Genomic DNA, 16,339 nt, shown 5'->3' with positions numbered 1-16,339 from the left:
GCAATGGCCCTAGCCAGTTATTTTAGCAATTTATATATCTCAAAATCTGGTACAATTTTAAATACAAGGATGAGGATAATGTTGGAGAATGGGTTTTGAAGGTATGATCTTTTTACTGCTTTTTTCTAGTCTAAGTTGGTTAATTTTCATGAAGTTAGTAGTTTTTATCATACTCCTGAACTGATTTTTTTCTATTAGTAAGGCATGTATGTATTTGGCCCTCTTAGTTAATGTTTTATTCAGTGAAATAGCTGAGACTGGGGGGGAAATCCAGTTCCCTCTGCCATTTTATGCACACTTCAGGTTTTGAGCATCACTTCACATTTTGCAGAATGGTAGTTTTTCTTTCTTGGTATCTTTCACTCTGGTTATGGTTTAAATAATGAAAGAAGTAAGAACTAGAAAAGTCTTTCCCTGACAGGTGAAGTTTTCGTCTGTTGGTGATATTTTTCCAACCCCTCAGATACCTGTTCTCGAATATCTGCTTTTCAGGTGTTCTAGTGCTAATTCAGGTTCAGGTGCTTTTCAGGTGTTCTCTGCTAATAGCTGAGTCCTGAAATGATTTAAAAAGTGGCGTCAGAGCAGCAGTAAGTGGACTCCCTTAGTGTTCTGGGGAGGCCTAATAACTTCACTTGTGACTTCAAACTGGAACGCACATAGACTTAGGAGGACAGTAACTCAGATGCTTACAGAAGCTTTTTATTAAAGGTCCAAGAGCAAGAGGCAAGTGTGGGAGAGTTGAACAACTTACAACCGAAAGGGGGATTACCTAATTAGTGGGGCAGAAGCCATGGTGCAAAAAGGTGCCAGAGGACCATACAGACAGCCTGGCATTTAAAAGATGCGCCTGTGTGAAGAAGGAAGAGGGACATGGATGGAAACAGCCCACGTGCTATGTTGGCACAGATATCTTTCTCTCTCTCTCTCTCTCTCTCTCTCTCTCTCTCTCTTTTTTTCAAATAGACTATTTTAGAGCAGTTTTAGGTCCACAGCAAAACTGAGCAGAAAGTACTGAGATTTGTCATATACAAACCACCATTCTCCCGCCATTCTCATGCCACAACTATAGCTTCCCCCACTGTCACCATCCCTCACCAGAGTGGTATTACACTGACACATCATAATCAGTCAAAATGTGTAGTTTACATTAGGATTCATTCTTAGTGTTGTACATTCTATGAGTTTGGAGATAGATCTGCCACTACAGTATCATGCTGCGTAGTTTCACTGACACGTCTTTTTGTCTTCCTGGCCTCATAGTGCCCCCTTTCAAATAGAAATAGGTTAAACCTTTGTCATTTGTGAGCATCACGTTTTAAGACTTTTATAGATCATCAGAATATAAATACCACTAAAGCCATAATTTGTCCTCATAAAATGCACCTGATTATTACTGAAAATTTTAAGGAAATCTCTTACATGTTTAGGAGTATTTAAATATAAGATTAAATAATTTATAAACAAGTCTTTCTTGGAGCGTCTGGGTGGCTCATTTAAGCATCTCTTAATTTAGGCTCAGGTCAAGATCTCACAGTTTGTGAGATCCGAGCTCTGGCGCAAGTTCTGTGCTTTTACGTGGAGTCAGCTGGGGATTCTCTCTTTCTCTCTTTCTTTGCCCTTCTCCCATTTGCATGCATGTGCGCTCTCATACATTTTAAAAAAATAAAGTATGTTTCACAAGACATACTAATTCACAAGAGTGAGTATAAATGTAACTGAGTGATGTCCACATTCCAGGCACATGGTGGGACTGATGTAACTACTCAGATGACCATTTACCTACAACAGTTTCCGGCCCGTGAAATACATATCTTTGCCTAAGCAGAATAATAGTTTCCTATAGGTCATGGATTTTCAAGATCATTCTTAAATGTTCATTACCTATAAAGTCCAGGGGTTACACGGCATGTGAGGTTAATCTTTGGGTTTGTGTCTGTCATCTTCCACAGGGTCCTGCCCTGTCTCAGAACTGCTTTTCTTCCACAGTCCATGCCTACCTACTCAGTCAGACCCTCCCTAACTCTTACCTGTATTACTGTGGTAGCTTCCACCTCTTTATTCCTTCCTACTCCTGTTGTACTTCTACCAGGTTTATTTTTCTAAAGGTAGTGGTCCCTGTTTGCTTCTAATTTTAGGAAATACTTTTCACATCTGGTCTTTCCCATTTCATGTCTTACTACCCACTATATTCTAACCAAACTGAACGAGTTTATTCCCTTAAGATATCTCACATTTTCCTGTGCTGCTTCTCCTCTAGGAATGTTACCTTGTTGAAGTGCTTCCCAAACAGTGTAATTTTTTGTTCCTTTATATTCCATATTTGTATCGCTTGTACCATTTAGCCTTATATTATAGATACTTATGCTTTCCTGTTCTCCATTACTATGTAAATCACAGAATGAGCTTCACATTGGACTTGACATTTCCATGTCACATTTCCATGACAGTGACTGACATTTATTGGGTACTTAAGTATTATTACTCTGGTGATATATTTTCATTTCCCTCACAGGGCTTTTTGCATGTTATATACACAGAAATAGATCTTTGTGTATGTGAATAGTATCACACTGTAGGTATTTTTCTTTTACGTCACTTAACGTGATGAAAATCTTTTATATTCAGATATATAAGTACCTTGTTATTTTTAATGGCTGCATAACACTCTATAAAATGGATGTTACCTACTTGATCTGGACATATAAGGAAGCTTTTAAATGTTTGATACTACAGATAATGCTATAGTGTATGTCTTTGCACACTTGGGCAGATGTACCAGAAAGCTTCTTAGAAACAGAGTTAATGGGACAGAGAGTATATATGTATTTTTAACTTGTTAGTGCCAAATCACCTTTGAAAAACACAAAATTTATGTTTCTACTAGTAGTGTGTGAAAGTGCCCATTTCTCCACGACTGCATTTCATATTATCAGCCTTTTTACTTTCTGCCAATCCACTGTACAAAAACATTCTCACTTGAGTTTACATTTCCTTATTTACTAGTGAGGTTAAATGTCATTTCATATGTAGGCTATTTGTATTTCTTTTCTTAAAATTGCCTGTTCATAAATCACTTTACCAGATTACTATTAGGTTATGTTTTTCATAGTGATTTGTACCACGTTTTTATAGATTTTGGATGGTAATCCTTTTCACGTACATTGCAAGTAGTTACTCCCAGTTTGTCATTTTACCGTTAACTTTATGGTATTATTTGTGACATTTAATTTTTAGGTAGGCAAACCTTTAGTCTTCTTATTTATAGCTTCTCCCTTGGAAAGAATTCCCAGTCTCGGGCGTGGTTCAGTTGGTTGAGCAGCTGACTCTTGATTTCAGCTCAGGTCATGGTCTCATGGTTCGTGAGTTTGAGCCCCACATCAGGCTCTGTGCTGACAGTGTGGAGCCTGCTTGGATTCTCTCTTTCTCTCTCTCTCTCTCTCTTTCTCTCTCTCTCTCTCTCTCTCTCTCTCTCCCTCTCTCTCTCTCTCTCTCTCCCTCTCTCTCCCTCTCTCTCTCTCTCTCTCTCTCCCTGTCCCTCCCTGCGTGTCTGTCTGTCTGTCTCTCAAAATAAATAAACATTAAAAACAATTTTTTAAAGACTTTCCAGTTCTAAATTATAAAACTGTTTTCTTCTGATAGTTTTATTTAACTTTTAATCCTTTATTTGGATTTTGAGGTTTAATAAAGATAGTGATATAATTTTTCCCTCCTTCCCCTACTATTGAAACTTTTCCCACTGACTTGAAATAACAGTTATAAACTAACGTTCTCCATGTATTTGGGTTTGTTTCATCTTGATTCCTGTCCTAGTACTTTGATTTTATTCTTTTACATTATGTCTGCGATCCAAACTTTAGAGTCATTTTATATATTTCATTAATTTTTTTTAATCATGTTGGGAGTTCTATTTGGATTGTATTTGGTTCAGTGGATTACTTGAGAATGGACATGTTTGTAATATTAAATCTATTACGCACTGCATAGTAAGTTTCTCCTACTTAATCAGTTCTTGTTTTATTGTAGGGTTTGTTCTGTTTTATAGCTTTTCCTTCTAGATCCTGTATCATTTTGTTAGATTTCTTGGTAGGTATTTCATAGTTTTTATTACCACTGTGAATAGGATCTTCTTTTCTATTATGCTTCCTATTGGATTTTGCTTACTACATAATAATACTAATATTTTTTTTATGTTTATTTCTGACCACCTTGTTAGTCTTAGTAGTTTTTCAGTTGATTTTTTAGATTTACCCTTTTTTTTTTTTTTTTAAGTTTATTTATTTTGAGAGAAAGAGGGTGCAAGCACAGGAGGGGCAGAGAGAAAGGAAAAGAAAATCCCAAGCAGGCTCAGTACTGTCAGTGTCGAGCCCAACTCTGGGCTCAAATTCACAAACCAGGAGATCATGCATGACCTGAGCTGAAATCAAGAGTTAGACACTTAACAAACTGAGCCACCCAGCCACCCCTCATTTTTTAGATTTTCTAAGTGCACAGTTATATCACCCACAGAAACAATGACAAGTTTTCCCCCCTCATTTATGCATTTCTTTTTATTGTCTTACTGAATTGCTAGGGATCTCTAGAACATTATTGGAGAGTAGCCATAAGAGGCATCTTTTTGTTGTTCTTTGGAAGTACTCCTTTATATATATTTTAAATGTTTATTTTTGATAGAGAGCAAGTGGGGGAGGGGCAAAGAGAGGGGGACAGAGAATCTGAAGCAGTCTCTGTGCTGACAGCAGAGAGCCCGATGCAGGGTTCGAACTCAAGAGCCATGAGATCGTGACCTGAGCCGAAGTCAGATGCTCAAGAGACTGAGCCACCCACGTGCCCTGCCATGACTTATCTTAAATTATTTTTCCTGTTGTACAAGTCTTACTTGGGATAAATGCTACTTGGTCATGATACCACTGATACCATGATACTACTTGGTCTTTTTAATACTTTACTACTAAATTTGACTTTATTCATAAAGCAAAATAGTATTCATAAGCAAAATAGGCCTGTACTTTTTTTCCTTTTTTTTCTTCTATCTTTCCTTGGTGTGTAAAACTTTATATACTTGGGAGCTAACATTTATTCATAAAACTATCTGAGCCTGGTGGCTTTAAAGATGGCATTTTGACTGCCTTTTTAATTTTAATTATGATATTCAAAGGCTATTAACATCCTAACCAATTTTCTCTAATTGGGACCAAGTTACTAATTTCATCAAACCTCAGGGTTTTTTTAGTGTTACCAAGAAATAATTGGCATACATCACTGTGTAAGTTTAAGATGTACACCCTGATGGTTTGATTTACATAATACTGTGAAATGTTTACCACAGTGGGTTTAGCTAACATCCATTGTCTCATACAGATACAATAAAAAGAAAGGGGGAGAAAATTCTCCTTGTGATGACAACTGTTAGGATCTACTTCCTTAACATCTGTCTTCTGTATCATATGGTAGTGTTAGTTGTGGTCATCATGGTGTACCTTTCATACTTAGTACTTACCTATAACTGGAAATTTGTACTTTTTTTTTTTTTTTTTTTTTTAAGAGAGCATGCCTAGCAGGGGAGGGGCAGAGGGAGAGAGAGAATCTCTAGTGGGCTCTACCCCCAGCAGGACCTGACAAGGGACTTGATCTCACAACTGTGAGATGATGACCTGAGCCAAAATCAAGAGTTGGATGCTTAACCAACTGAGCCACCCAGACGCCCCAAGGAAATTTATATCTTTTGACCATCTTCCTCCCAATTCTCCCTCCTCCCACTTTTCACATCTGGTGACCACAAATCTGATCCCTTTTTCTGTGAATTTGGTGTTTTTGTGTAGATCCCACATATAAGTGAGATCATATAGTGTTCTCTTTCTCTGACTTAATTTTATTTAGCATATCTGCAGGGACCATCCATATGTCCTAAATGGTAGGATTTCCTCATTTTTTTAATGGCTGAGTAATAATCCATTGAATATATATAATATATACCACACATCTTCATGCATCCATCCATCCACAGGCACATAGGTTGTTTCTGTGTCATGGCTATTGTAAATAATGCTGTGGGGGTGCCTGGGTGGCTCATTTGGTTAAGTATCCAGCTTGATTTCAGCTCAGGTCATGATTTCATATATGTGAGATCCAGCTCTGCATCAGGCTCTGTGCTGGCAGCGTGGAGCCTGTTTGGGATTCTCTCTCTCTTCTCTCTCTGTTCCTCCCCTGTTCGTGAGCACCTGCACACCTTCTCCCTATCTCAAAATAAACATTTCTTTAAAAAATGTTGCTTTGCATAAGAGACTCTTAAAAACTAAGAACAAACTAAAAGTTGATGGGGGGTGGGAGGGAGGGGAGGGTAGGTGATGGGCATTGAAGAGGGCATCTTTTGGGATGAGCACTGGGTGTTGTATGGAAACTAATTTGACAATAAATTTCATATAAAAAAAATGTTGCTTTGAACATGGGGATGCAGATAATCTCTTTGACATAGTGTTTTCATCTCCTGTGGATGTGGAAATTGCTAGATCCTGTGGAAATTCTTTTTTTTTTTTTTTTTTTTTTTTTTAATTTTTTTTTTCAACGTTTTTAATTTTTTATTTTTGGGACAGAGAGAGACAGAGCATGAATGGGGGAGGGGCAGAGAGAGAGGGAGACACAGAATCGGAAACAGGCTCCAGGCTCCGAGCCATCAGCCCAGAGCCTGACGCGGGGCTCGAACTCACGGACCGCGAGATCGTGACCTGGCTGAAGTCGGACGCTTAACCGACTGCGCCACCCAGGCGCCCCTGGAAATTCTATTTTTAATTTTTTTAGGAACCTTTATAATGTTTACCATAATGGCTGCACCTGCTTATAGTCCTACTATCAGTGGACAAGGGTTCCTTTTTCTCCAAATCCATGCTAGCATTTAATTGGCTGTTTGTGTTATGGGTAAGGCCTCTTCTGGTCAACAATAAGCTATTAGTGGTTGGGTTTTGGGAGGAGGAGGGTCAAAAGTTATCCATGGATTTTGTGTGGCAGTTTGGCACCCCAACCTCTGTGTTGTTCAAGGGTCACCTTTTTTTTTTCTTTTTTTTTTTCTTTTTTTTTTCTTTTTTTGCTGTTGAATTATAGGAGTTCTGTATGGATTTTGGATATTAACCCCTTATCAGATACAGGGTTTGCCAGTATTTTGCCCATTTTGTAGGTTGTCTTTTCATTTTATTGATGATTTCTTTAGCCATTCTATAATTTCCAAAAACATCACATCAGAGAACTCACTTCCTATGTTTTCCTCTAGGAGTTTCATCGTGTTAGGTCTTATACTTAAATGAAAATCTTTACTCCATTTTGAAAAGTTAATTTTTTTTTTAATTTTTTAATTTATTTTTGAGAGAGAGCGAGCAGTTGGGGGAGGAGCAGAGAGAGGGAGACACAAGATTTGAAGCAGGCTCCAGGCTCTGAGCTGTCAGCACAGAGCCTGACAGGGGGCTCAAACTCACGAACCATGAGATCATGACCTGAGCCTAAGTTGGAAGCTTAACCAACTGAGTCCCCTGGCGCCCCTTGAATCAGTTTTTGAGTGGTGTAACATAGGAGTCCAGTTTCATTCTTTTCCATGTTAATACCCAGTGATCCCAGCACTATTGGAAGAGACTTGCCTTCTCCATTGAGTATTCTTGGCTCCCGTGGCAAATTTTAGTTGAGTGTTTATGCTTGGGTTTGTTTCTGGGCTCAGGATTCTGTTCTTTTGATCTGTTTGTCTGTTTTTATGCCAATAATGTTTTGAAGACTGTAGCTTGAAATCAAAGTGTGATGCCTCTTGCTTTTTGTTCATCTTTCCAGGATTTCTTTGGCTATTCAAGAGTCTTCTGTGGTTCTATATAAATTTTAGGAGTGTTTTCTCTAATTTTGTAAAATATGCCGTTGAACTTTTGATAGGGATTATGCTCAATTTATAGATGGCTTTTGGTAGTATTGATATTTTAACAATACTGATTCTTCCAATCAATGAACATGGAATATTTTTCCATGTATTTGTGTCTTCTTCTATTTCTTTTATCAGTGTCTTAGAGTTTTCAGAGTAGAGATCTTTCATCTCCTTGGTTAGATTTATTCCTAATGACTTTATTGGTTTCGATGCTGTTGTAAGTGGGATCAATTTCTATTTCAGAAAATTTATTATTACAGTATCAGTTTTCTTAATGGTAAAACAGAGATAACCAAAGCTAACTCCCAGTATATTTGTAAGGATTAAATGACCTGTGATTGTTTACCATAATTTTTTTTAATTTCTTTTTTAATGTTTATTTTTGAGGGGGTGGGGGAAGGGCAGAGAGAGAGGGAGACACAGAATCTGAACCAGGCTCCAGGCTCTGAGTTGTCAGCACAGAGCCCAACGTGGGGCTCAAACTCATGAGCCATGAGAGCATGACCTGAGCTGAGGTTGGACCCTTAATTGAGCCACCCGGGGAGCCCCTATTTACCATAATTTTGCTTCACATAAGGTAAATGTTCTTTAGTAGTAACCACTAATATCACTGTTATCCCTCAAGTGGGTTGAATGTCGTTTACCTTAATCATCCCCTGCTATTGCACAGTGGGGCTATAAACTCCATACTGGAGAGAGATGATACAAAGCTAAGCTAATGATGGCCTAGTCAACAGCAGTAGGCATCAACTTGGTGTGACACACCCCTTGGTGAGTCTAGATTTCCCTCAGGACTTGAGCTGCTTGCAGTGCTGTTTCTCAGCGGACCCTACACAGGCCAGGATGCGCCACCTCTGTCGTACAAGGAGTCCATGGCGGAGGCTGTGTGCACCTTGGACACCCCTGCCCCACCTGGAGCTGGCTGTCCACCTTGGGAAAGCTGACTAAGGTTATGAAAGATCTTTCAGTTGAATGGAAAAATGACCTTTTTAAAAATGTGTATGAAAAATCAGGATTGTAATATGTAAAGAGCTATGGATTACATGATTGGTTCCAAGAACATTCTCGAGGGGTTTTATTGTTTGTTTGACAAATACTTAGGTTTTGCTCAGTCCTTTTGAAAGGAGTGTAAAATGTCAGGCCGAGACAGATGTATAAAGTAGAAAATGGAGACGTGCTGCATTCTCATCAACAAGCACAATATGGTTTTTTCCAGTCTTTATTACTTCAAAATCCTTCATCTGATATTTAAAATGTATTTATGTTGAGTCATTTCTCTCTCTCTTGCTGGTGAACCAAAGATCATGAAATGATTCTGCAGAGGTAGTAGCATTACGTTCAGTTTCTTTTTTTGTATATATCAGATAAGAGGCTTGCAAATGGAAGTAAGTCCGCCTCACATCCTCTGTATGGTCATGGCCATGATGTTTGCCTTTTTGTCACTGATGCAACATTTATTAGCTCATAAAACCTTTTCCAAAGAACATGAGGGCTTTTTGGTGAAAGGTGACTATAGTAAGAACAAAGTTAGTTATTAACAGTCTACTTTTCTTTCTACAAACATTGCTTTGCCTCTTTTTAGTATTTAGAAAGTACTAGTTTTTTAAGTGTTGTGGGGTGGGGGTGGGGAGCCTGACAAGCCAAATGGAAATGAATGCACATATTTGGAGTTGGAATTTCTTAATCCTCAACTAGGAAGGGAAAATAAAAGCTTTGAGGTTCACCTCAGTTTAAGCCTCTAAGTCGCTCTCTCTGAACCATACTTTCTGGTTGGTAAAATTCTCACAGATCTGAGGCATTAAAGCACCTTAAGAGGCTCACTTTCTGCAAAACCTGAAGAGTAACAGAAGAGAAAAAAGGCAGCAGTTCCAGACTTGCGCATATGTCCCCAAAGACTAGGGGACCCCTGTACAACTCACCTGCTGTCTTTAACTCCCTGCCATCCATTTAATCAGCAGGTCTTCCTGTAACTGGTAGGCTACAGTGGCTATAATCCTTCCAGTAAGCCCAAGAAAAAGTCTACCAAAATTTCTGAAATTTTCACAGAATGTCAATATCTGAGAGTATTTGTCCTGTCAGAGAGAGTGAAAATGGAAAGAGGTAAGGACTCTGGAGCACTGGGCACATCCCTGGCTGTATTCATTTGTAACTAAGCAGCAGTGTTTTTGTTCTGTTTATTTTTTCTCGCTCTTACTGTATTCTCCTTTTATCATTGGAAGTAATTCGTTATTTCAGGAGATTATTATGATACTTATGGTATATACATTATGTATTTCATATACTTTTAATATATACTATTACATGTAATTAGTGTTATCATTATACTATTTTTCCTTTTAAGTATCAGTGGCTTCTTTTTCCAGAGCAATCATGAAATTTCACAGTATGAAAATGGAAGAAATCAACAAAATTATTCGTGACCTTTGGCGAAGTACCTATCGTGGACAAGGTAATTTACATGGTTTATCCCGGATCTTTTCCAAAGCCCCGTCCCTGGCTTTTTGCACATATTATCTCTCATCATGCCAGTATTACCTCCTGGACCCCTTTGTGAACATCTCAAGAGATTTTCTAAGAATTCTTATCTTGACAATATCTTGTAACAAGGAAAGAAAATGCAAAGTTTTCTATTCCAAACCCTGACGAGACTTACATATTTGGCTATGGTACATATTATATTTAACTGATGACCTAATAGACTTCTGTTGAAGTGTAGATAGGGATAAGCTGAAATGTGATAAGAAGAAAACCAGCAGGAGGAAACTCTTTTAATAGGGGAACTAAGCAAGGCAGAGCAGAGACTGAGGGTTGAGACATCTGGGTTGCTTCTTCCTCATGAACCCTCCCAGCCACTTTTAATGGTAATGTCACGTTGCTTCTTAGGCTTACTTGATATTTGCAGATGACAAAAGGCTACAGAGTATAGGTTGCTCTGAAATCTTCTTTTTGTGTCAGATATTGAATACATAGAAATTCGGTCTGATGCCGATGAAAATGTATCAGCCTCTGATAAAAGGCGGAATTATAACTACCGAGTGGTGATGCTGAAGGGAGACACAGCCTTGGATATGCGAGGACGATGCAGTGCTGGACAGAAGGCAGGTATCTCAAGCCCCTAGGAAGCCCACAGGTAACTGACAGAAACTAGTGTCTGTGCAGTGAAAGCACCCAGAGCTGCTGGGGAATATGGTGAGAAGACCCTCACAGCACTCCTTGTTGCCACATAAAGTTAGCCAGACTCAGCTACCCGTTACCCTCTTCCAGTTTTAACCAGCATTTCCTGCAACATTAGATAATCTTTCAGGAGAAGGGTCTGAGAAGTCCTCACGTGATCAGCCTAACGGAGAACCATTCATTGCTTCATAACTCTCCTTATGAGAATAAAGTTACTTGTGTAATCAATTGTAAGACATACCTCTGTTTTATGTGCCACCAAGAAAGAAAGAATGCAGTTTTAACTGCAAGAATGCATCCTGATTTCAGAGCAGTCAGAAGTGGGGGAGGGGCGTTCACCAAACCACATCCCAGGTTGAGCCACATGAGGCATTAAAATAAGTCTCATTGAAAAGCAGCCCCATCACAAGACTGCGTCCCTGCCCCCACCTAGCCTTTGGACCTGCAGACCCTCTAAAAGAAGGGTTCTTGCCAGGAGCACCTGGCTGGCTCAGTCAGAAAAGCATCTGACTTTTGATCTTGTGGTTTAAGCCCCATGTTGGATGTAGAGATTACTTTAGAACAATGTTAAGAGAAGCGCCTGTTAGAACAGAGGCCTTGACACCCATAGCTGCCCCTGCATCCCTTCTCCCCCCACTGCCTAGACGCAGCTGCTGGGTCAGGCCATCTGGCTCTAGATGAGGCTCTGAGAGGACAGCCTGTGTTGTTGGATAGGGAGCACAGACCAAATCAGAGGAATAAAGCTTTAAGGAATCAGGAAAATTGGACCTTCATCCTTGGGGAACAAGGCTGGGTCCTTTCAGTGCACATAGGTTTACAACCAAGATGTCATGGATGCTTGAGCTTACTCTTTAGATTAGAAGCAGATTTATGGGATAAAAATTCCAGACCCCTGATTTTCTTTAAAAAATCTTAAAATTCTAGAAATGGGTGCTCACATTATATAAAGTATTTTCATAAACAGTTTTCTATTTTTGCTTGAAGATAATCCTGTGTATATGTACTGTCAGCCCAGCTGATACCAATTTAAGGCATATGCAGATTATTATCTTAATCATAGTCTGCAAAAATGACAACTTTGTGATCTATAACCAGTATTCCTACTTGCTTTGGTGGTTTTCAGTGGTTATTATGAATAAGAAAATACAGAATTTGTAACATGTCCCTTTGTATTGAAAATGCTTTGAAAATTATTTTCTAAACAAAGTAGATTTCCTATAGATACTCTAAATTATAAAAATTAGCAGTAATTGCTTCCTTGGTGTTGGGTTGGGGGAGAAGACAAAAACTTTGGTAAAGGTTGGCCAGGAACGTCATTTAGACTCTTAATATGTAGGGTTGCAGGTGGGGGCTGTAATAGCGTTCAAATACAGGAAGGAAGTGTCTTCCCCAAAGGGCCAAGCTATGATCCTGGCTTCTGCAGTCTTCTAGCCTTCCCTGGACATCAAAGAGAAGCTGTAAACTGCTCTGAAATCACAACTCACTCACTGATGCTCCTTTATTCATAGATTCAAGGGGAGGGGATATGGACAGCTCATGAAAAAGTAGTGGATACTCTGTTATGCTTAATTCTGTGTCCTTTGTGCCCTCAGATGGCTTCAGCTGGGGCTGAGGGTTTTAGTATTAGGTTTCTACTAACTGGGAAAGTGCTCAGAGTTTCAGTTCCTTGGATGTCCTATAGTTTAGCTTAAATAAAACCGTACTTCTGTACTCCTAATACACTGACACGGGAATATTCTTTCTGTCTTGGTTCCCTCAGAATTATAAACACAGACATTTAAGTGTAGGTTAGAACACAATACCTGGTGCCCCTCTGGGACCCCAGAACATACAGATTTAAAAGTAACTCAGAAAAAGAGTGGGTGAGAGGTTGTTAATCTTATACAGTTAACTAAAATGATTAGTTACAGATAAACAGTAATGCAGATGACAGGCTGAAATACAACATACCTGATGGTTCAGTTTCTGGAAGGGTTTAAGAGTCGGGTCACAGGGCCAGGCTCTCCCAAATAAAAGAGCAACAATTCACCTAAAGTCACTGACCCAATGACATTGCTCCCTTCCCTTATAAAGACATTAGGCCAGGTGTGCATGTTTTCCTAACGTGAATGAGAAAGAGGTCTGTGTGGTACAGCTCAGCTCTGGTGCTTTCTTCCAGGTATTAGCCTCACTCATCATTCGTCTGGCCCTGGCTGAAACATTCTGCTTGAACTGTGGCATCCTTGCCTTGGATGAGCCAACAACAAATCTTGACAGAGAAAATATTGAATCTCTTGCACATGCTCTTGTTGAGTAAGTATCTCAAATTTGGGGGCAGGCTATGATAGTAATATATATTACACTTAGAAAGTAACGTAGAGTTCTGTGGTGAAAACCTTCTCTGCATGTGTCTTCCTTGGGAAAGCTAGTTGGTGTCAGACGTTAGGCTTTACCTTTGATAGTAATTTTTCAGATGCTTAAAAAGAACTAGGTGGTGAACAGCAGCCCCAGACACATCCTGCAATCTCCCCAGGTGTGCTGAAGGGTTTCCTGGCTTGGTTTGCTTTCTCTGTAAACCCACCACAGGTGCCCACAGGTCATGTAGAGGAGTTAGCATGCCCTGCTTAAAACATTTCTGGGTGCTAATAGTGGATTTTGGCCGATCTCCCCAGTTTTATGAGGAATGACAGCTCCTATTCAAAAAGTATAATAGTGGTTATGTAGAATCTAGAAAGTAAACTTGCACACAGCTTTTGCCACATTCATGTGTGGTGGGTGCAGACCCCAGGAATGGGCAGCCCCTCCTGTGCTGGCAGAGGAAACCCACTTTTCCCAAACTAGAGAAGCTATTTTGGGTACTCTGGCTCAAGATAGATTCTTTCTGGCAGAGACACTAGCAGGAATGGGGCACCTTTCTCAGCCACCTCTCAGTCGTCCTGCATGACCAGCACATAAGGGCTAATACTTTTCAAAGCTCAGTGCATTCAGCCACGGGTAAGCGATAAACAAATGGTTAGTTAAAAAGTCTGATTTCAGTCTCATAGCTAGTTACCTCAGCATATAATGAGCAAAAATGTTCCCAGTACACCCACTCAGGCCTCTTGTGTGTCATACTAATGATGCATCTAGTGACTGGTGGTGGCAGAATTCTAAGTAGACCCAGCTCCTAAGAAGGCAGCTGGGCTTGCATATGTAATTTCCCTTGCCTGTAGTTGGTTTTTTGTTTTTTGTTTTTTGTTTTTTTTTTCTTCCAGAGATAATTAGTAACAGGTCAGGAAAACCCCAGACAAAGGAATAAGACTCCTAAAGTTGAGCAGCTCAGATATTAAGGAAAATTTAGTAAAACATTTCTGCCTGTTTTAATAAGAACAACTTTGTGTTCTGGAAGAAACTAGATCATGTATTCTCATCAGTCCCTGAGTCAGACCTAGAGGAAGAGTCACTCCATCACCCTCACTGTCTGGATCAGACATGGGACTCCTACCTGGCTGGGCTGAAGGTCTGGGTCCAGCTCCCCCTCTCCACTTTCCTCCAGGGTTGTCCTGTGTCTGACAAGGTTCTCAGTGTCTTTTTCATATAAAGGAGAGGATTATTTATGCTCTTCAGTAATAAAAGGTTCTCAATATATTGTTTCAGGATAATAAAGAGTCGCTCGCAGCAGCGTAACTTCCAGCTTCTGGTAATCACTCACGATGAGGATTTTGTGGAGCTCTTAGGGCGTTCTAAATATGTGGAGAAATTCTACAGGATTAAGAAGAACATTGATCAGTGCTCAGAGATTGTGACATGTAGTGTTAGCTCTCTAGGTTCTTATGTTCATTAAAAATAGTCAAGATTTTGGGGCGCCTGGGTGGCTTAGTCTGCTAAGTGTCCGACTTCAGCTCAGGTCATGATCTCAACAGTTTGTGAGTTCGAGCCCCAAGTCGGGCTCTGTGCCGACAGCTCAGAGCCTGGAGCCTGCTTCTGATTCTGTGTCTCCCTCTCTGTCTCTCTGCCCCTCCCCCACTCATCCTCACTCACACTCTCTTGCTCTCAAAAATAAAAACATTAAAATTTTTAAATAGTCAAGATTTTGCCTTAGAAGCAAGTCCTCGGGCAGCTGTTTATTTCTGGTTTCAACTAAGTCAGTGCAAAAATCTGTCCTTTCAGAGGAGCTTTATGTCTAGGATTTTGAATGTCTGAGAGGTTCTACCATCATTAAAATTGTTTCTCGTGACATTTGGACTGATTTCCTGAACTTCATCCCCCTCCAGGCAGCCTCCGTCAGGCCTGGGGGTTCAGTAGCAGCACAGTTGGACTCAGCTACTCTGTTTCCCTTCCCAGCACAAATGAGTGATTCCTGGTACTACCAGAAGCTGTTACCTTTCACTTCAAAGCACTGTTAAGAAGTAGGTTTTCACTGCCTTGATAATTAATGATTTGGGCATTTAAAAAAAGTGTAGGGGCACCTGGGTGGCTTAGTTGGTTAAGTGTCCGACTTCGGCTCAGGTTATCATCTCTTGATTGGTGAGTTCGAACCCCGCATCAGACACGCCGCTATCAGCGCAGAGCCTGCTTCAGATCCTCTATCCCCCTCTCTCCCTTCCCCTCCCCTACTCTCTCTCAAAAATAAACGTTTAAAAAAAAAGTGTCACCTCTGAATTTCTTGGGATATGATTTTTAAAACCTGAGTTATTAGTGAGCACTAATATCTGAAGATGACTGGTAATCGTGAGGTTTTAATATTTGGCTCTGCTCCATTTTATAAATACCAGAAGTAACCTTCCTCACTGGGACTCAGTTTCCCAAAGTAAAATTAGTAGTAGTCCTATGGGGCATCAGGGTTTGAAAGGAACCTTAATCATGTAATTGAAACACCATCTCCCCACCCCCATACCCCTGCCAGGTAGTCACCCAAACTTGGGGTTCTCTCTAGACAGAGAAAGTTCTCCACTGTGCACATCCACCTTTGGAAAGCTCTGATCAATAGCAGGATTCCCTTTGCTTGAGGCATGATCTGCCATCATGAAGAAGTCTGGGGCTTTCCATATATCCTATATACAATTCTGCCTCACCATCAATCTTGATGGTTCACCAAGTGCATTCCAGTGTGGAAGGCAAGCAAGGCTCACTCATGGAGTCATAGCCTTCTCCCAGTGGGCTCTGACCAGACCTGGAAGAGCAGGCCTCATCCTCATTCCAGATGTTATTTCCATTAAAGGTCCAATCACACCTTTTTCCTGGAATTGCCAGCTGACACCAGAAAGCTTTCCCTAAGCATTACACACAGAATGCTACCAAGCCACACACTTTTGA

At 40.1% G+C, this 16,339-nt stretch overlaps 1 protein-coding gene across 3 annotated transcripts in view; it reads left to right on the top strand.

Annotated features, from left to right (window-relative positions):
- Positions 1-15,417, top strand: part of RAD50 (RAD50 double strand break repair protein) — a 94,511-nt gene extending 79,094 nt beyond the window's left edge. For all 3 annotated transcript variants that reach the window (XM_060636186.3, XM_060636187.3, XM_060636185.3), the window contains 4 exons: positions 10,255-10,340; positions 10,847-10,989; positions 13,224-13,357; positions 14,681-15,417. In XM_060636186.3, the coding sequence (XP_060492169.2) occupies positions 10,255-10,340; positions 10,847-10,989; positions 13,224-13,357; positions 14,681-14,867 (550 nt within the window). In that variant the 3' untranslated portion in view covers positions 14,868-15,417. The remainder of the gene's footprint in view (positions 1-10,254; positions 10,341-10,846; positions 10,990-13,223; positions 13,358-14,680) is intronic.
- The last annotated feature ends 922 nt before the right edge of the window (positions 15,418-16,339 follow it).

Source organism: Panthera onca, chromosome A1, assembly GCF_046562875.1.
Source record: "Panthera onca isolate mPanOnc1 chromosome A1, mPanOnc1 haplotype 2, whole genome shotgun sequence".
In the NCBI taxonomy this organism is placed as follows: Eukaryota; Metazoa; Chordata; class Mammalia; order Carnivora; family Felidae; genus Panthera; species Panthera onca.
Note: the sequence above shows the minus strand (reverse complement) of the source record. Positions and strands in the feature narration are given on the sequence as shown.